Genomic DNA, 19,648 nt, shown 5'->3' on the forward strand with positions numbered 1-19,648 from the left:
CCACATTTGCACTAGGTTCCTCTGGCTCAAGCTGGCGTGATTTTTTTTTTTTTTTAAGTCCCTATACTTGCTCTGTCTTCTACATGGAAAGGAGATATGTCTGCATCTTGCTAGATGGCTGCTGCCATTCAGGGTCCCAGAGGGATCTCCTGGAATATATGTTCTGTGGCACCAGTTGCACAAATATGGGATCCAAAGGAGGATGCTCTTAAAGTCGGTGTGACTTGTATGCGTACTGTCTTATCCACTGCCGTGTACTTCCTCTTGGAAAATAATACAGCCAGATTCTCCTACTACTCGGCCAAGTTCTGTTTGACGCAAGTATTCGTGTATCCTTTCTTGACTGTTTCTAGTAGGTTTACAAAGCACTCAGCTCAACTGGCAACACTCATTGTATTAATTGTGCACCTACTGTGTACCAGGCCATGTACTAGGCTCTGGAGGGTCACCAGGGTGAACACTTGTAATGCCCCCAGAGTCTTGTGGGGAAGACAGACATGGAGTCTGACCGGCACAGTACAATGGGATAAGTACTCCCCCGCGGGTGGTTTGTATCCAAGGTTCAGTGGTGACACAAAGGGAGGTGATCAGCCTGGACAGTGGGGGGCTTTACAGAGGAAGGGATCCTCCAGTTGGGTCTTAAGGGACAGATGGAAGTTTGCCAAGTGGACAAGGCAGAGAAGGGCATTCCAGGCAGAGGGAAGAACAAAGATAGGCCCCGAGAGCTGGAGGGTCAGCAGGACAAACCAGGAGCAGACGGGCAGGGGCCAGAAGCAGGCGTGTGCACCTGTCAGGACACCAGGAGCTCCCAAACCTGGCTGATCATCAGGATTGCCTGGGGAGATTTTTTAAAATACAGAGCATGGGGCCCTACTCCATGTCTACTGAATCAGGATGTTCAGGGAGTGGAGCTGGGAAATCTGTATTTATTTCTTTTATTTTGCAGAGAGAGAATGAGCAGGGAAGGGGCAGAGAGAGAGGGGGACAGAGGATCTGAAGTGGGCTCCGTGTTGACATCACGGATGTGATGCAGGGCTCCAACTCACAAACCATGAGATCATGACCTGAGCCGAAGTCGATGTTTAATCGAGTAAGCCATCCAGGCGTCCCATGGAAAATCTGTATTTTTTTTTAAGGTTTATTTATTTATTTTGAGAGAGAGAGAGAGAGAGAGAGCGCATGTGGACAAACAGGGGAGGGGCAGAGAAAGAGGGAGAGAGAGAGAATCTCAAGCAGCCTTCACGCTGTCAGAGCAGAGCCCGACACGGGGCTCCAGCCCACGAACCATGGGATCATGACTGGAGCCGAAATCAGGAATGGGACAGTCAACCCACTGAGCCACCCGGGCACCCCGGGAAATCTGTATTTTTAAAAAATATGTTTCTAATGATCATCAGATTTGAGAACAGTTGCCACAGGCAATGAGGGTCCCCCTAGACGGGTTTAAGTATATGGGTTCCACGAGATTTAAAGAATTGCTCGAGTTTGGTGAGTGTGGAGGGCTCTAAAGACCAGCGTGGGTCCCGGCCCAGGCCGAGACAGTGGGGAAGGCTTTGGCAGTGATTTGAGAAGTAGGGCTCGAAGCTGGCGGATTCGAGAGGCGAGCAGAGTCTGGGGGTGGCTCCAGGTCCAGCTTGGATGGAGCATGGATAGGTAGCGGGGTCACTAACCAGGACAGGGGTTGTGGGCAGCGGAGAGGGTTTATGTCGGAAACAGTTGAGTTTGGGACTTGGGAGCGCTCACCAGGTGCCCGGGACTGTTTCAGCTTTCTCTGTGCGTTCCCTCATTGACTCTACTCAGCAGCAATTTGGAGACGAGATTCACAGCCCGTCAGTGTCACCCCGGTGCCCATGCTGCCGGCCGACCACCCTATTTGGCTCCTCAAATTTGAGGTTCTTGTAACTTCTCAGTATATAATGCCATCAGGGGCGTCTGGGTGACTCAGTCAGTTAAGCATCCAACTTCGCCTCGGGTCATGATCTCACAGTTCGTGGGTTCAGCTCAGAGACTGGAGCCTGCTTCGCATTCTGTGTCTCCCTCTGTCTCTGCCCCTCTCCCCCTCCCCCCTCAAAAAGAAATAAACATTAATAAGTGAATGAAAGGAAAGAAAGAAAGGAAAAGAGAAAAGTACTGCCATCTGACATCCGGATCCCGAGCGTTAGAGACCATCAGGCTACAAGTGTTGGTCTGTGAGTCGTCAGGTTGAGGTCAGTGTCCGTCCAGGGTTTGGATTCCCATTCTGCCATCTCCGAGCAGTGTGAGTGTCCTGCCATTCTGACCCCATTTCTTCGCCTGGAAAATGCAAGTGGGGTCCCAGTGGGGATTGAGAGGGGCATCACAGATCACGTCCCCGCTGTTGGTTCCAGCACAGGCTGGGCACCAGGACGGTAGCTGCCGTTATGCACACGCAGGTCCCATTCCGAGGACAGGTGAGGTCAGGGGAGGGCAGTGCCGATACAGCGGAGGTGTGGACAGGTGAGGGGTGGCCGGAGGAGAGCGGCTAGCAGGGGGGCGAGCAGAAAAGCAGGAGGAGAGCGAACAGGGAGTGAGGTATCCCAGGGGAGACTTGCCGGTGTCACCTGCCGCAAGGAAGCTATGCCAGGTGCCTGCCAGAAGCCGGGGGTGGCTGAGTCCCCCAGGCTTGCATCCTGATGGGCTCGCTCCCCGTTACAGGCCCTGCCCCTCCCCTCCCCGCCCCCCCCCCCCCCATGATTTGTGTGAATTCTGTTCCCTGGCCCCCTCCCTTTCTCAGCTGGGCTGCTGGCCTGGGACTTCACGTGGATTCACACCTCCCGCCCCTGCTCTCCCAGAGGCCTGCTCCCGTGACCTGAAGCCGGAGCTGTGGGGCCAGACTCGGTTGGAATTGGTTGGGCTTCCTCATGCTTGCTTTTTCCTTACAACGTGAGGACGACAGCGACACCAGCTTGACCGGGTTGCTGCGCGCGGTAGTCCCTGGGAGGCCCTGAGAACAGGGCCCGCACGTGGGAGGGCTGCTCACCACCACCAGGCCTCTGCTCTCGGTGCAGCGGCCTCCGGCAGAGCGCCTGTTGTCATCGCCACGAGGCTGCGGCTCAACGCCCCCTCTTGCTGGAGCTTTCTGAGCACTTTCCTCTGCCTTTATGGGGCCTCCTCTGTGCCAGGCGCTGTCAGTCACTTTTCACTCCTCACCACTCTGTGCCGTGCAGGTATCGTCTCAGAGGGGGAGACTCCAGTCCCCTCTCAGGGGGAAACTGAGGCTCAGAGAGTACACCACTTTGCCCAAGGTGTCAGCTAGTTAGTGAGGAGGCAGGAGAGGACACCAGGACCAGTTTGTTCTCTGTCTACGACTACACAACTTTCCAGTCTGAGGGGGCTGCTTATCTGGGGGCAAAAGACAGCCCAGGCCCCAGGGAGGCTGCTCCAGGGCTCTCCACAGAGCGTCATCTTTCACCTCCCTCACCTTTACCGTTGGGGCACTTTGGGTCATGTTCCGGCTGGCTTTTTTTTCTGCCGCAGCACGTTCCCAGCGAGACTTCCAGCAGGAGAGGAAATGCGTCCGTGGGAGACCCCGGGGCTGCGTGGGGCAGCCACTGCTGGCTGTGCTCCAGTCCGCTCCCAGGAAGTGGCGGGAAGGCCCCTCTTTTGTAGTGGGCGGGCCACATGGTGACCGACCTGTTGGCCTTACCAGGGGTCTGGGAACCCCAGATACCCCCAGGCAGGTACCCTCTGCTCTCTCCGTCTCAGACGGTCGCGTTTGACCTTGGCCGCACCGGCCGAGAGTGGGGATGTGGACTCAGCAGATCAGCTCCCACGGCCCCCTGGCCTTCGCGGACACGCTTGTTCTAGAACTCCCGGGAGCGGGCAGAGGAGCCCTCCGCCGGCCTGGCCATGTCCGTGCCTGGGCCTCTCGATCCGCCCCCTCGGTGAGCCGGAAGGCCCTTCCCAGGCACAGGCCCAGCCGCTGCCCTCTGTCTGGCTCTGCAGCAGCCTTCTGTCTCGGATTTCAAGCTGGGAGTTGACTCAGAGCTCTGGGGAAGTGAAGAGAGGAGGTCTCTGTGAGCCCCGTGAGAACAGGGGCTTTCTTCTCTTAACCCCCCTGCAGGCTGGCTTCTTCACAGAGGCCACCAGGACCCTAAAGGTAAAACGACATCCTCGGGATCCACACAATACTCAAGGAAGGGTCCTCTGAAGACTGCCAGCAGCCGGTAAAAGGGTCTGAGAGGGGCTGGAGGCCCTGGCTTGACAGGAAAGGTCCGTGTAATTGCTGTCTCCCAGCTGTGCCTATTCTGTGTTGTCACACAAGGGCCGTGTCAGCGGAAGCCGCTGTGGCTGCAGGTGGGCAGAGGCGCCAATCCCACCACAAATGAGAGTCCCACCCAGCAGGGTGGGAAACCCATACACATCCATGTCTAGGCCTGGTGTGCAGCTGGCTCCCTCCGCAGAAGGAAGTCCCACCCTGTCTTTGTCTGTGGTCATGAAGAAAGTGGGAAGGGGCCCACGGAGACCGCTATTCGCGAGTCCCGCGGGCAGGAGCGGGGATGGATGCACACAGGCCGGCGAGGCCACGGCAGAGCATGTACATGGCCTAAACGCAGGAAGGACCCAAAGAAACGGCCCCATCCGAGCTGCAGTGGCCCCTGAGGGGATGGCTGTGGTGGGAGAGGGGAAGTCTCTTCTGGACCCCCAAGAGCAGATCGGTGGGGACAAGGCAGCCTGAGTGTAGACCCCCTGAGCTCAGTGACCCTATATGGCTTGGCTGTCCTTCCTGGAGGGGTCGGAGAGCTTAGCTAGCCTGGTCTGTGGTGTTTCCCCAGAGGTTGTGAGTAGCTATGTGACCCCCCCTCCCCCTCCTTCCAGTGGGTGTACAACATTCTCGATAAGAAGGCTGAAGCTGACCGGATTGTTTTTGAGAACCCAGATCCCTCTGATGGCTTTGTCCTCATCCCCGATCTCAAGTGGAACCAACAGCAGGTAAAAACTTTCTTGCTGGGGCTCTCTGGTCTCCCAGTACTTGCTCTAGGTTGTTGGGCCTCCTTAGTCCTGCCCTTCTTTCTCACCTTGGTTCCTCTCTCTAAGCCGATTTTAATTAACCAACAACAGAAACCCGAGCTGTGCACAAACATTCACACCTTAACGTGTCCACTTGAAGTTCTCTCTGGCTGTCCTCCCACGCAGAGGGGAAAGAATGGCATGATGTTTGCGCCCATAAGCATACGGCCATTCTTTAACCAGCCAAGTGGCTCAGCTGCCACCCTCCCTTCCAGGAGCACCTGGAGCCCTAAAGAGGACTGTTTACATTCTTTCCATGCCCCTGCATACCAGCAGATCCAGGCAGGCCTAAGACCTGAAGCACTGATAGGAAGGAGCCATGGCAACCAACGCAAAGGGTCCCCTCTACCGCCCGAGAGCAAGAGGGGTCTTCCAGTGGCCCAGGCTTCCACTCAGGCCTCTCAGCTGTTTCCTGCTCTCCATGCCCCTCGCTTCCACTGTCCCAAGGAGCAGGTTTCCAGGGTGAGCTGACCTCACTCACCCTCTCTGTCTGGTTCTCCGTAGCCTCCGTCTCTCTCTTTTTCGCCTCCCTTCCTCACTGCCACCCCAGCCCACCACCAAAGCTGCAATGGACCACCACCTCTTTGGGTAGACTGGATACCCCTGGCATCAGCAGCAGGCAGAGAACCGTGTTGCAGGAAGGGCTGTTCACGTCACGGACTGGAACGTGGACCTGGGCCGGGCTCAGCCTGTGGCGGGCCAGGGGCCACGGTGAGGCCAAGGAAGCCAGACGCGGGATTGCTGGGTAGGAAGTGGAGAGGAGGTAAACTCTCTCTTCTGGTTTAGATCTTTGAGTCACCCGAGCGTGGGTTTGCCGCGCTGCCCTCCGGTGGACCCTTCTGGTTCCTGGGCTCCTCACACAGGTGGCGTTCTAGAGTCCGGTCAGTCACCTCCCCACGCACACCTTCCCTCCCGCTTTCTCAGTCATGGCCTGCCTTTGGGTCCTAAACTGGGCTCACCCGCAGTTTACTTGGTTTTGATTTGGTGATTTCTAGATCTACAATGCTACTCCTTCACTACCCAGAAAAGGGGGGCGAGGGCCTGCGGTTGGGGTAAAGGGACAGGACTTCAGCTCAGAGGTACACGGGCAAGTGAGTGCCAGCTGCCTCTTAAGAGCAGCTCCTGGGAGTTACTGAACTTGGCCTGAGGGGTGGTAGAGAATCTGAAGGGATTTTCAGAAGTTGTAGCACTGAGTGATGATTTGTGTGAGGCAAGTGAGACGGAAGGAGATAACTGTCCACTAGTAGGGTGTTGTGGCGGAGAGAGGCTGCAGGGGTTCCTGTGTCCACGCCCCTACCCCCTGCCCTTCAGCTTATCTCCGCCTCAGGCCTTGAGGGAAGAAGCCAGGTCTGGCCCTGGAGTCGTCTGGGAGCAGGGACAAGGCCACAGAGCAGGAGTGCAGCTCTGCAAACCCCCTGTCTGTCCCCTTGGGCAGCCCCGTGCCCGGAGGCCCCGGGTCACAGACTGGGTCACGGGAGATGGGATGTGAGGTAGAAGGAACTTCTGCCTCACGAGATCTTTGAAGACTAAGGAGCTTGTGACTCGTAGGAGGTGGTGGTCTGAGGGCCAGGCGGCGACAGCAAAAGATTGACTCCTGCATCTCCATTCAAGAAGCCCTTGAACACACTTGAGCCCAGGGCCCTGAGAATGAAAATCCATTGTCCTTTTGACCTTGTGCTGGCAGGCATCCTGCTGGGCCTGCCGGTGGAACTGCCCTGTCTCTCTGTTCCCTTTAAGACAGAAAAGTCTTCAGTAGCTGCACTGGGCTCCCAGCCACAGGGCTGGGGCGACTTGCCCTTGGGGGTTGTGAATAGGCCAGCTTAAATGTCACGTTTCCCTTAATGGTCATACAGGTGCAATTGTTCTTAACCTTTCCTTAATTAGCACTTGTCTCTTAGTGGTGCCATATTTCGTTGTCTCAAATCCTTGGCTTGTGACAGAACACTGAAATTGACTGCTCCCTTAGAATTTGGCAGCGTGGCCAGCAGGCGAGACAGACCGGGCCTGGACTTCTTTGTCCTTGTACTAGAGGAGGGTTGAGGAGAGAGGAACCCGCCATATTTGCCCGAAGGAGCCTTCCTAGCCACCCAGGAATCTCCTCGCCTCCCAGCTGCTGGCCCAGGATTAAAGAGACTTTGTCCGTTTGTCCATCCATCCACCCATCTATCCATTCCACAAGATTTATCAAATGCCTAATGTCTGTTAGAGAATCTTGCCTCCTTGGAGTTTATAATATCCCTTCCTCAGTTCTTTTAAGAGATCACTTGTATATTCTCTTTTATTTGTTTTTTTTTTTTTAAGGTCTAGTTAAGACATGCACGAGGTAAAAGTGCAGAATAGAATAAATAGTGCGGTGAAAGCAAGTTCCCTCACCCCACATTCTTCCACTTCCGTTCCCCAGAAGGGACTGTTTCTCAAAAGAGATTATGTCTTTGTCTCTCCTTCCAGGTATCGTCTCTGCACGTTGTGTATATAAGTATATAGGGTGTGTTTCTATGGACACAACATGCACTTTCCGCTCATATAATGTAGGTTCTTTGATCTAAAGGGCTCAGACCAAGAAACTCTTCCTCTGGGTCGCTCCAGAGGTGGAAAGATGGCCCTCCGGCCATTCTCCACCGTGCCCCTTGCCAGGAAGCCGTTCCTTTGACTCTGCTGTCCTGCCTTGTAAAAAGAGATCAGTGGTGACTGCCTGCCCGAAGTGGCCGATGGGCCAGCTTGAGGGATACCAGCCTGAGACCCTTGCCAGCTCCTTGTCTGGCTTTCTTCATGCCATTTCTCTGGGCCGGGGGCCCTTGGGCTGCCTGCAGAAAATCTGGGCTCACGTCTGCCTATCACAGAATGGGTTTCTTTCCCTGCCAGTGGAGCAGAGAGGTGTGATTTAATGCCACATTTGTGATTTGTCAGCAGACATCATCTAAAACAAATGCCACTGTTATTTGAGAGTCTGTGACAGTGACATATAAGAACGGCTGGAGACACTGACAGGCACATGTACACCCCGAGTTCAAGCAGTTCTGTTTCCTGCTTCTCTTGGGCTCCTCACGAGGGACAGAGCAAATGTCCTGGGCACAGGCCATGAGAAGGGAGAGTCTGGGAGAGACCGATGGGCAAAACTGAAGCCTAGGTAGGCACAGCTCAGCCAGCTGCTGGGCGGTTCCCACGGGGCTGGTCTGTAGCCGGCCCGAGGCAGAGAGCCTGGATTGTTGGAACTCGTGCAGAGAAGAATGTGGTAGGAAGAGACTGTTGGCCTGAAGGGGCACAGTTGGACACCAGGCACCATATGGAAAACCGTCTTCTCAGTTTTCAAACTGGGGCCCTTGGGGATTTGGTTGGTGACTCATGGTCCCCAGATTATGTCCTTGAGGGATGTAGCAGCTCACGCTGCCTGGCTGAGTGCTGCCGGCTTCCTCCTGCGTCTTGCTCCTTGGAGCCCTGGTGTCTGGGGCCTGCCTCGCACATGGATGTGATAGTCGGCCAGGGCCAGTGTGGGTGAGCAGGGAGGGCGGGAAGGTTTTCTGGGCAGAAGAAGAGTTTATTTGCTCTCTGGCACAAGATCTTGTTGACTTTGGTTCTTTACACTGTTGTGACCTCCAGGTTTTCGGCCAGGCGCCGTTTTCAGGAAGGACAGCCGGAAGGGTTGGCCTGTGAGCCCTGTGCGTTAGGGGAAGAGAGGAAAAGGTTAAGTGCTCTGGTGGTGCTCATTGCTGAGCTGGCCCCGGGGCCCCTTTCCACCTTTCAAATCCTTCTACATCCTTCCCCTACACTGGACTCCAGACAAATCGAATTACTTACTCTGCCCCTCACATGCTGTATACTTTTCTTGTCTCTGAGCCTTTGCTGTCACTGTTCCTTCTAACCTGAATGCTCTTCCTCTAAATGCTACCCCTTCTTTAGGACCTGGGTCCCCTACCTCCTCTTCCAGGAAGCATGTCTGGATCACCCTAGCTAGATAGTCTTTCCTTCTTCCTCCTGTACTTTTATCACTTTGTGTCTTGTAGTAGTTACTCACCTATATGCTATTAGATTTTAAAGTCTTGGAGGGAAAGTTGTCCTTGGCACTTCTTTGAACCTTCTCTTCCCACCCCCTCGTCAGCTCTGTGAGTATATAAATATTCCTATATGGTACTCTTTAGCAGGAAGAATAAACGGAAGTTCTATCCTTAGACTGTCCCACTCATCCCAGGCATGTGGAGGCCCCCACCGCCCAGGGATTGGTCCTCCCGTGGGCTCCCCGGGATCGCCTGTGGCTGGTGCTACAGCAGGCCTGGGGGTGGGTACTTCCTGGCTTCCCTGGCAGCCTCCCCTGGCTCTGTCCCCTGCTGAGCCTGGTTCACCCGTGCCGATCTCTGCGCAGCTAGATGACCTGTACCTGATTGCCATCTGCCATCGCCGGGGCATCAGATCACTGCGGGACCTTGCTCCAGAGCACCTGCCGCTGCTCAGGAACATCCTCCGGGAGGGGCAGGTGAGTTGCCTTGGCCACATCCGTACTGAAGCCCAGAGGAATCATATTCCAATTCCAGTGTGTTCGTGGCCGCTTTCCTCACCCTTTCCAGAAGTCCATCTGTGAAAGGGGCCTGTCTCTGGATGCCAGTCCCAGGACCTCACGAAGGTCCTTTAGATGGACTCACAAGGCCCTTGTCTCCTGGTCCTGCCCTACCCTTCAGCTCTACTTTCAGCCACCTTTCCTCCGCCAAGGTTCCCCTCCCATCCCAGGATCACCTGTGTCTGCTCATGACAGCCACATTGCACCAGACATGTTTCTTGGGGAGATGGGTCCCCTATGGCCAGAGACTGAATTTTGTAGCACCTGGCATTCTGGGGTGCTTTATACTGGGATATTTGTTGAATCACATGAAAGTAAAGAGGAGCCCTGGGGCGTCTGGGTGGCTCAGTCGGTTAAGCATCTGACTTCAGCTCAGGTCACGATCTCATGGTTCCTGAGTTCGAGTCCCACATTGGGTGAGCTCAAGCCCCATTCTCTCTCTCTCTGCCCCTCACTGACTTGCACCCTCCCCCTTTCAAAAAAATAAATAGAAAGTAAAGAGGCAAAGGAAGGCGGGAGAAGTGAATCTAGAATCCTGAGTTGTGGTCTTGATTCTGACATTTTGATCCTAACCACTGGAGAGACTCTGGGCAGGACTCTTCACCTCACCTCTCTGGGCCTCAGTATCTGGATGCAATGCTGCTAAATCCCATTCTGTGATGTCGTTCTCAGAAACATTCAGAGATGTTTCAGAAACAATCAAAGATGCAGCCCCCGTGCCAGGGCCCAGCAGTCACCAGGGTGCCCGGCCAGGAGAGAAGCTCGCCACCTTGCTGCTCAGAGGCTTTGCCGCAGGCCTGGGGGAGGGGCTCTCGTGGGTCCGCTCTCTGCTGACCTCTAGACCCCAGCTGCCTGGCCTTCTTCCTCCCGCCTGCCCACATCACTGTCTCTCTGGCCACCTGACTCTTTTTGGAGTCATTTGCTTCTCTGCTGAAACGCCTGCGGATGTCAGAGAGTGGTGTCTTTCTCTCCGGGAGATGCGGGGCCTACACTTGGACTTGCCCTGCAGCTCAGGCAGCCTCGCCCAGACAGGCCAGGCATACGTATCCCTGGAAGGCCTTTGGGTGCCCCGGCCTTGACCTCACACTGCTGCAGAGATCCCCAGGCGGAGTTCCAAGTCCAGGATGTAATTGTGGCGTGTATTCTGAGCCCACTGAGACCCTAGTCTTTTTCTCTTCACCTCTGACCTCCTCAGGGATTCACCCAGAATGGAAATCAGAGTCTCCTGTCAATGCCAAGCCTAGGAGGCTCCTGAAAGGGAGTTCGGTAGAAAAAGCCCTAACCCCTGAGCAAGGTGGAGGGTGGTCAGAGGGAGCCAGGGCCAAGGTCCGTGTTCCCCGCTTCCTCCAGGAGTCCAGCGAGACCTTCCCCGGATCTTCTAGGGGCAGCCCTTCCCATGCACCCTCCCCCACCCTCTCTCTTCCACCAGGCCTCGGCTCAGCCCCATCCCTGTCACCCTTGTTCCCGGCTGTGCACTCTTCCATGCTAAGAGGGGGTACAAGCCTCCCTCCCACTTACCCGGTGACTTAAGCACGCATCGGTCACCTGGGGGGAGGATGGTCCCCATAGTCTTGGGCATCTGGGGCCTGTCTCTTGGCACTGGGACTTCCTAGATTCCCAGTAGCGACTGTCTGAGGAGCCTGAGTGTTGTGTGCAGGTTGGAGTGTGGAACCCTAATGGAGGCCACCGTTCCCTTCATTTGGGAGAAGGAGCCTTCCCCTTGCGGCTGTCACCTGTTTTTGTTGACTCCCTGGAATGGAACACAGAGACCTGTAGCAAACTGTGGGCAGGGAGCTGTTTGCAGGGTTTTATCAGACGTCCGGAGGCTAGTCGGGGATTGGGCCTAGAGGAGGGTTCTGGCGCTGGCCCGTGGGCAGCACGGTAACCCGTCCCACCGCTACCCTTTCTCAGGAAGCCATCCTGCAGCGCTACGGGGTGAAGGGGGACCGCCTCCGAGTGTACCTGCACTACCTGCCTTCCTACTACCACCTGCACGTGCACTTCACTGCCCTGGGCTTCGAGGCCCCTGGCTCAGCGGTGGAGCGGGCTCACTTGTTAGCAGAGGTGATCGAGAACCTGGAGTGTGACCCGGAGCACTACCAGCGGCGCACCCTCACCTTTGCCCTCCGGGCCGACGACCCCCTGCTCCAGCTCTTGCAGGAGGCCCAGAGGAGCTGAGTGTGGCCCAGGGGCCGTCCCCTGGGACAGGAACACAGATGTGCGGGCTGGCGGGGGGGGGGGGGCGGGGAGGGATGGAGGGAGTTTTCGCACCAAGTGGATTTTTCAAAATTGTATTTTGTACCGGCTTATTTCTAGTATGTGAATAAAGTATTGGTCTCCTTCGGTGTGGACCGACGCCAGGGCCTGGGGAGGCAGGTGGTGCGAAAGAGCGGGGTGGGCAGATCCTGAGAAAAGAGCAGCCAAGTCGGGGGGCGGTGGCTTCAGCTGACCTGGGAGCGTGCCGAGGGCTTTCTGCAAATCCCTGGGAGCGCCATCCCTGGCGATTGCCGAGTCCGGAATCCGACAGCACCTCTCCCCATCTGCAAGCCTTACTCCGCCATCACGCCCCTGTCCCTCCTTCCATTTTCGACATCTTCCTAATGGTTTTCTGGGCCCACATGTCTGGGAGTTCCCCAAAAAAACCAAATACAAAAGCTCTCTGGAAATAATCTATAGAGGTTTTTTTGACAGCGCTTCCTCTTTCCCTGCCCAGAATTGAGATTGCACCTCCCGTGTGTGAGTCAACCCTGCTGATAAACTTCTTGTTGACAAGGATGAAGGATGACCGCCTGGAAGTGGGAGGGCTTTAATAAGAATCAGATGAGGCAAAAGCCCAAAAAGCCTGCCTTTGCCTCTGTTACTCGGTCGGCGAGTCCCTGGCCTTGAGTTTATTATCTAGGCAGGAAGACAAAACAGACTCACATAGAGCAGCCAGGAGATCACATGCAAAACTGTATCAACAAGGGCAAAATGAGGCATTTGCAGTGGAGGACAAAGCTCTGAGGGGCTCCGGTTCGAGGTGGGACCGGAGCGTCACAGGTCCCCTGTCCATAGAATCTGGAGGCCAGGAAGGGACTTCAAGGTGTCTGGGGCTGGTGGCCTGTAGGGAGCCTTCGGGTGCTTATCTGGGAAGGGTGACATCTACCATGGCTCCAGCAGCACAGGGACACAGGCACGCATGCGAGGGCACGCGGTTGAAGACAGAAGGCGCTTGTATCGGCACAGAGGACAGCTCTGTCACGCCGCTACAGAGGGGCTGGCGTTGCTGGTTAGTCAAGCTGGGGCTCAAGGACACCAGGTTGCACCTCCTCAGGGGGCTGTCTCGGGGGAAACGGGATGTCGGGTTCCGCCAGGTGGTAAGAGGGAAGCATAAGGCAGAGAGGGGCGGCTCCTATTCTGCAATCCCTGGACTGAGAAACAGAATCAGATGTTTATTGAACGCATGCTGCTGGCCAGGCACTGCCCCAGAGACTGGTAAGTGGTGAACAGACAGAAGTCTCTCCTCCGGGAGCCGACCTTCACCCCCTCACGTTACACCAGCCCTAACGAGTCCTGAGCCTGTTGCTTTGTGAAGGAGAGCCGGGATGAGGGTCCATGAAGTGTCCTGCCGTGTAAACGTACCGTGTGCTAATGTTGCTTTATGCTAAACTTTGACTTACCGATCAACTCTTGAGCCAGACGGTATTTTAAGTGCTGGGAAAACAAAGCTCCTACCTACCCTCCAGGCTACTGGGGCAGACAGCCAAGGAACGTAGGAGTAAAAAGGCAACGCCCGGGTAGTTCTCTTGAAAACAGGTATGTGAGACAGGCTCGAGTACAAGCTTCCCCTAGGAAGACACGCGGGGGATGCTTTCAGAATCCCGACGGTGCTCGGCAGGGCCGCCGAACTGGAGCAAGGTGATGAGGGTGGTGAGGCCGGAGGGGGCTGGTTACAGGGAGAGAGGTGTGGCCCGCACCTTCTGCAGGTGGAAATGAAGGCAGCTGGTCTTTCTCCCATGCGTCAGAGCTGTCGTAGGGGGCGCCTGGGTGGCTCAGTCGGTTCAGCATCAGATACTTGATTTCAGCGTGGGTCATGATCCCAGGATTCAGGAGTTCAAGCCCCTTGTCGGGCTCGGCACTGACAGCACAGAGCCTGCTTGGGAGCCTCTCTCTCTGCCCCTTCCCTGCTTGTGCTCTCCCTCACTCTCCCTCGCTCTCTCAAAATAAATAAATAAACTTAAAAAAAAAAAAAATCTGTTGCGAAGACAAACGAAACCCAGAGGCCCCTCCTCGCAGACAGAGTGGAGGGACCCAATCCTGGGAGTGTCCTCTTCTCCTGGGCAGATCAGTTGCTGCCGGTGGGGCACACAGGGTGCGTGCTTAGAGAAGACCAGCAGGTGGCCAGTCCTGAACCAAAAAGGAGAGCACTCAGGAGCCTCCCAGGGGACAAGATCTCTAGCTCCCTGGGACTAAGCCCTGTGAAGGCATTCCCAGCCTTGGCTCCCTCGCCTGATCTGTCCCCTCCCTCCTCCTCCCTCTCGGGTTTACTCACCCTTCAAGTTTCTACCAAACATCCTGCATGGGCCAGCACTGCAAGGCGCTGACAGGAACAAGAAGGTCTTGCGGGTCTGTACCCTCGGGGAGCATGACTCAGTGGGGCAGGGGAGCATAGGACGAGACAGTAGGTAAAGGCTGTTCTAGAGGGAGGTTCTAAAGGCTGTGCTCCTTTGTAGTGCCGCGAGGTGCTCCTCTGTCGGGACCGATGCTGCTTTCCGAGGGGAGGAGGGGGTCAGTTCTCCCCTGGTGCCTGGAGTAGGAGTCATGAAGGCCCAGAGGGCAGCCCTGCGAGCTGGGAGAAGACCTCAGGAGTTTGGCCTCGTGCCCCCAAAGGCCCCAGCAGGGGCTGGTGTCACTGCGCACAAGAGTGTTTGCTGCTCCTCTCCAGGAAACAGCTGGTCAGATGTGTGGTGAGCCATGAAATGGATCCTGCTGAGTCTCTTGTCGTATACCTATTTGCCCCTGTAACCACATGAGACTCCGTCTCACCTGAATCCTGGGGCCTCAAGCTGCAGGGAAGAACTGACTGAGTCAAGGGGCCCATCTCTCTGTTATAACTCACTGAAATCCCAGAGGGCCTGGCAGGACTCTTCTCTAAGACCCACGGTTTCTGACCACACATGAATGCCACTTCCTGTCGTTTCTAGGGAGTCTGTTCCCAGGGGCAGCTCACTCCACGTTGGGGCCCGTGGGCCTGAGGCAGGTGCAGCAATTTGCCACCCCCACCCGCACCCCCACCTGCACCCCCACCGCAAGGGCTGTCCCCTCCTGTAAAGGAGCTCAGTCCAGGTCTCTTGGTTTTCCAGGGGATGCAGAATTAGAGCTACCCCTCTCTGCCCCAGTTTTCCCCTTGATGACACGTTGCAGTGCCCAACATCCTGCCTCCCCTGAGAGAACTTCCTGAGCATGACCAGGGTTTCTCGGCCCCACCTTAACTAACTAGCAAATGCCACCTCCCCCCACCCCCCTCCGGCAGCATAATCTGTCCTGCGTGCTGCAAAGAGTGCCTTCTGTGTTTGATCGCGTGTCCTCGGCATACGTGCCTGTGTCCCTGCTCTGTTGGAGCAGTGGTGGATGTCACCCTTCCCAGAAAAATCCTGGACACGTCCACAATTGGCTGTCAGCCCCGGTGCTTGGCCCACTATCCCCTTGGCGTGTGGCTGGAGAAGGAAGGAAGCAGTTGGAGGCATGACTGCTATTGTTTCTTGGCTCCTTTCAGTTTGCCTAAAAGTTTCCTCCGAGAGCAAAATTGCTGAGTGTTCTGGATTTGTCAACATTCCTTCATGAATTTGAGAAAAATAACAAGCTGGACACTGAGGGTCTACTCTGCATGTCCCTGTTGAACACCCATCCCCGTCCTGAGAAACAAATCAAGAGATAATTACATACAAAGTAACACTTGAAATTGTTTCTCTTGTAATACTTCCATATCCAAAACAGGTTAGCATATCTATTTTATTTCTAGCCAGACTGATGTAGGCCGGCCAACCCTTGCTTCTCAGGAAGGACAAAATCGTTATTCTAAACATGTATGTATAAAGTGAAAGTGTCTTTTTTCTAAGAGGAAGGTGGTGATAATGAAAGGTAGTCATTTTTAAAATACCCTCATTTAGCAACACACGTGTCGGCAACCCTGCGTTTATTGTATTGTTATTATTAGGAAAATTATATTGGATTCTGAAATCTACATAAACTGGAAGTTCCCATGTTTTAACCACTTAAAAAATAAACATGGACGGAATCTGTTTAGAGTGTTTCAATTCAATTACATTGCACTTCATTAATTGCAAAGTAATTACAAGAGTGGCGAATGCCTTCAAAAAAGCAGAGGGGGCTGTGAGACCTTATGCAAAGAGACGCCACATTTCTAGGCTAAGCTTGATAGCAAAGGCCCGCACAATCGTAGGCCCAGCAGTTGGAAAGAGCATGGCTCAGCACGCTGGGGGGCCTCGACCTAAGCCAGCATGAGGCACGCGTGCACAATTAGAACGCCAGCCGGTTTTTCCTTCAGGACTGTGCGAGTGCCTAAGAGGCAGTGGGGTCTGATGGTTCCATCACAGAATCTGCCCCACACCCAGGTATGACCTTAGGCAAGTTACATAACTGCTCCTAAATTAGGAATGATGATAGTGCCCACCACGAGGGGTTTTGTCGGGATTCACTAAGAGGATTTTGTGGACGTAGTGGTCACTCGGTAAACGTTAACTATTGTCCTACTGTGAGAAGGCCCAAAGAGGACGTAACCAGAGATATTTGGGCTAGATATTAAAAAGAACCAACTGATCCGAAGGGCTGTAAAATCCTAGATGATTCAGCGGAGGCATAGCAACCAAGTGACTTTAAGGCAAAAAGCAAGCCATGAACGATCTGTGGTTAATTGATTGTGGCCTTAAACAGGCAAGCACTGCACGCAGTGACTTCTGGGGATCTCTTCCAGACTAAAGGTTCCTGGAATGCCTTGGCCTACTGGCAGGTTTCTAAGACTACAACAGTGATGTCCCCTGCTATTGAGAACCCTGGGAACAGCTCAGCTTCATGGTCCAGTCATATAAATCTGATAAAAATAGGAGCTGAAATACCATCCCAGAGTTGCTATTTTTAAAAGCATCTGAGATGCTGGATTGGGTTTATTTCTTCCTCACACGGCATCTTGCTGTTCCCTCCTCCTGGTGGGCAGGATGCTAACGTGGCACATGTGAGGGACAGGAGCCAGAAGCCTGTGAGGCACATTTGTCAAGCGGCAATGTGCCTCCTACCCACACCCGCGGCCTGCCAAGGAGGAGCCTCCGGGGCCAGGGCTCCCCAGCCCTACGTGCACCTGCCCCTTCAGGGCCCCTCGCTCCTCTGCCTCTTCCCTCTGCTGGTTGCCCCAGCAGAGGTGTCCTCCAGTTCCTCCACCGTGGAGATAGAGCCACAGAGCTAAAGGGAGGCAGAGGAAACAGGAACGGAAGCAGCGTGGCTCAGAGGGGGACTGGGACCCAGATTGCCGTCCGTCAGGTTGTCTTGACCTGAGCTTGGCAGAGCAGAGCCAGCTTCCGGGAAGAACCTTCCCCCAGGAGCCAAAGCCCTGCTTGCTCCATCACATAGCCTCTTGCTGAGTAGTGTGTTGCAAGGGTGCGAGGAGCTGGGAGGTGCTCAGATGGCTCCAGAACCCCTCACCTGGGGTCGAAAGGCACCCGAATTGCTTCCCTCCTGCCCCACTGGTGATAAGGCTTCTAGGCAGCTAGCAAAGCATCTGGTTGTGCCATTAAGAAACTGAAGGGGAAAGAAAGATCATGAGTAAGCACATTGTGACTGAAGGGGAGGAGTCAGAATTACAGTTGGCTTCTGGGCACCCAGTAACCAGGCCCAGGACAAGCTGGGGGAGGGGGAGGGGAGGGGAACCCGAATACTCTTAAAGGTTAGAGAAGGGAAGCCGCCTGCATAATAGAACGACACACACTTGCAAAGCACAAGAGCTTGAGAGCAAGTTCCTATCCATTGCCTAATTTAATACCTTTAACTAAACACAGTTATTTCCTTTTTTTAATGTTTATTTCGTTTAGAGAGAGAAGGAGAGAGAGAGACCGCGCATAGGCGGGGGAGGGGCAGAGAGAGAGGGAGACACAGAATCTGAAGCAGGCCCCAGGCTCTGAGCTGTCAGCACAGAGCCTGACGCGGGACTCGAACTCACCAACCACGAGATCATGACCTGAGCCGAAGTCAGACACTTGACCGACTGAGCCACCCAGGCACCCCCTCCATTTTTTTTAGTAAGGTTTTTTTTTTTTGGGGGGGGGGGTGTTGTTTGTTTGTTTGTTTAGTAAGAAAACTAAAGCCATGTGATGACAGAGGCAGAGTTGGGAATCAGGTCTCCAGGAGTGAGAGCAGGCCCTTCAGTTCTAGTCTCTGGCAGAGCGAAGTTTACATGGTTCACAGCAAGAACAGCAAACTGTGTTTAGATCTCGTTCATCAAAGAGTTAGCAAAGTTTAGAACTGGGCAGATTCTCAGGTCAGCTTGGCCAGACTTACCCAGGTGCTTCTGGTAGTTGCTCACTCTCTTTCGACCAGTTTTCCTATGTGTAAAAGGAGAGCCCCCTGTCCCCTGGACTTGCTCAGGGCAAGGACTTTAGTCACTGGCTTCTTTCCACCTAGGTTAGCTCCAGGCCTGGAGCTGACGGGCAGTAAGTAGCTGTTGAATGAATGCTTGCCTGACCAAGCCAAAGGCACCATTCAAACGTAATGATGTTAGGCAGTGGGGAGACGCAGGAAAAAACCAGCTTTGTGCAAGGTGTGATTTAGGACAGAACAGTCACTTGTGGAAGAACTTGGAGGCCGCCTCTGTTAACCCAAGCCTTCTCCACTTTGCTCCTGCAGAGCCGAGCTTCCCGAGGCACCTGTTCTCAACAGATAAGCCCTTCGGTTTCATCTGCAGTGAACCTGGAGTTGGCACTTCTCCGAACCCCCTTTGCATTTACCCTCGGTGACTCATGCCCTGACACTCAGTCACATCCTCTCTTGCCTTCTTCTTGAACAGAAGTCCTTTGTAAGCTTTCTCTCCGTGGCTGGATGGTAAGCTTCTTGGAGACAGGGACTGGGTCTTAGACTTTCCCTGGAGCTCCTGGAGCCTCAGGCACCAGGCTGTTCACACTGGGGGCTCGGTAAATACCACTCACTTAGGAAAAGGAGTGCCTCTGGGGCTGGGGGCTGGGGGCTGGGGGTTGTCCTGGCAGTGACTTCTGGACTGCTGTTTCCAGGTTTGATTGGGGATGTCTGAGCCCAACCAAGTAGGGTCAGGAGCCTGATGGCGACAGGATGCCTGACGCCTTCAGTAAGGAACAGAAACTGAGAGGCTTTCTCAAGGCCAAAATAGGTGTGCAGAAGAGGGGTGCAGAGAGCAGTGTGGGAGCTGCAGGTGCAGACTAGGGCAGAGAAAGGCCCAGGTCTCGGTCCAGGGCACCTCACCGCTGTGCCCTGGGGGAAGGGGGGGAGGCTCCCGGAGCAAGGCCCTCCCTCTTCCGTGCCTCACTTTCCCCAATGAGGGAAGGACGCTGTTTACCACGTGGGAGAGCCGAGAACCCTTTGTTGGGTCTCATTGTTCCCAGGAGGGTGTGCGGAGGCTGCGCTGGGCACATCCAGCCTGGCGCCACTCACACGGAGGCAGCGCCCGCCGGGCTCTACCCTCACCCCAGCCGGCCTCCCCTTCCGCCCCTCCGCGCCCCGGCCCCCTCCCCCGCCCCCGGTCCCGCCGCCTCCTCCCCTCCCCCTCCCCTCCGTGGCCTCCGCTGCTCCCACACAGTCCCCGGCCGGCGGGCGTCGGCCCCGCCCGCGCGCGGCAGCGCCCCAGCTCTTCCTCCTCCTCCCCGCCCTTCCTCCTCCAGCCCGCCCGCTCCCCGGAGTCGGCTCCCCGGCCGTGTGCGCAAGCGTGTCCGGCCCCTTCCCCGCCCCCCGCCCGGGCCCGGGCCCGGGCCCCCGCCTCCCCGCAGGCGGACTTGCCCGCTCCCAGGCCGGCCCCGCGCCCGGGACAGGGACCCGGCGGAGCGGAGCCGCAGCGCC

At 55.4% G+C, this 19,648-nt stretch overlaps 1 protein-coding gene across 2 annotated transcripts in view; it reads left to right on the top strand.

The window, feature by feature from the left end:
• The window catches only part of DCPS (decapping enzyme, scavenger), a 46,649-nt gene extending 34,403 nt beyond the window's left edge, over positions 1 to 12,246 (top strand). Inside the window, exons 4-6 of one of the 2 annotated variants that reach the window (XM_040483491.1) lie at positions 4,837 to 4,950; positions 9,386 to 9,496; positions 11,489 to 12,246. In XM_040483491.1, coding sequence (XP_040339425.1) covers positions 4,837 to 4,950; positions 9,386 to 9,496; positions 11,489 to 11,755 — 492 coding nt within the window. In that variant the 3' untranslated portion in view covers positions 11,756 to 12,246. The remainder of the gene's footprint in view (positions 1 to 4,836; positions 4,951 to 9,385; positions 9,497 to 11,488) is intronic. The other variant, XM_040483493.1, reaches the window with a different exon arrangement.
• The last annotated feature ends 7,402 nt before the right edge of the window (positions 12,247 to 19,648 follow it).

The sequence above is a fragment of the Herpailurus yagouaroundi genome, unplaced genomic scaffold (assembly GCF_014898765.1).
Source record: "Herpailurus yagouaroundi ecotype Mexico unplaced genomic scaffold, PumYag 161, whole genome shotgun sequence".
NCBI lineage: Eukaryota > Metazoa > Chordata > Mammalia > Carnivora > Felidae > Herpailurus > Herpailurus yagouaroundi.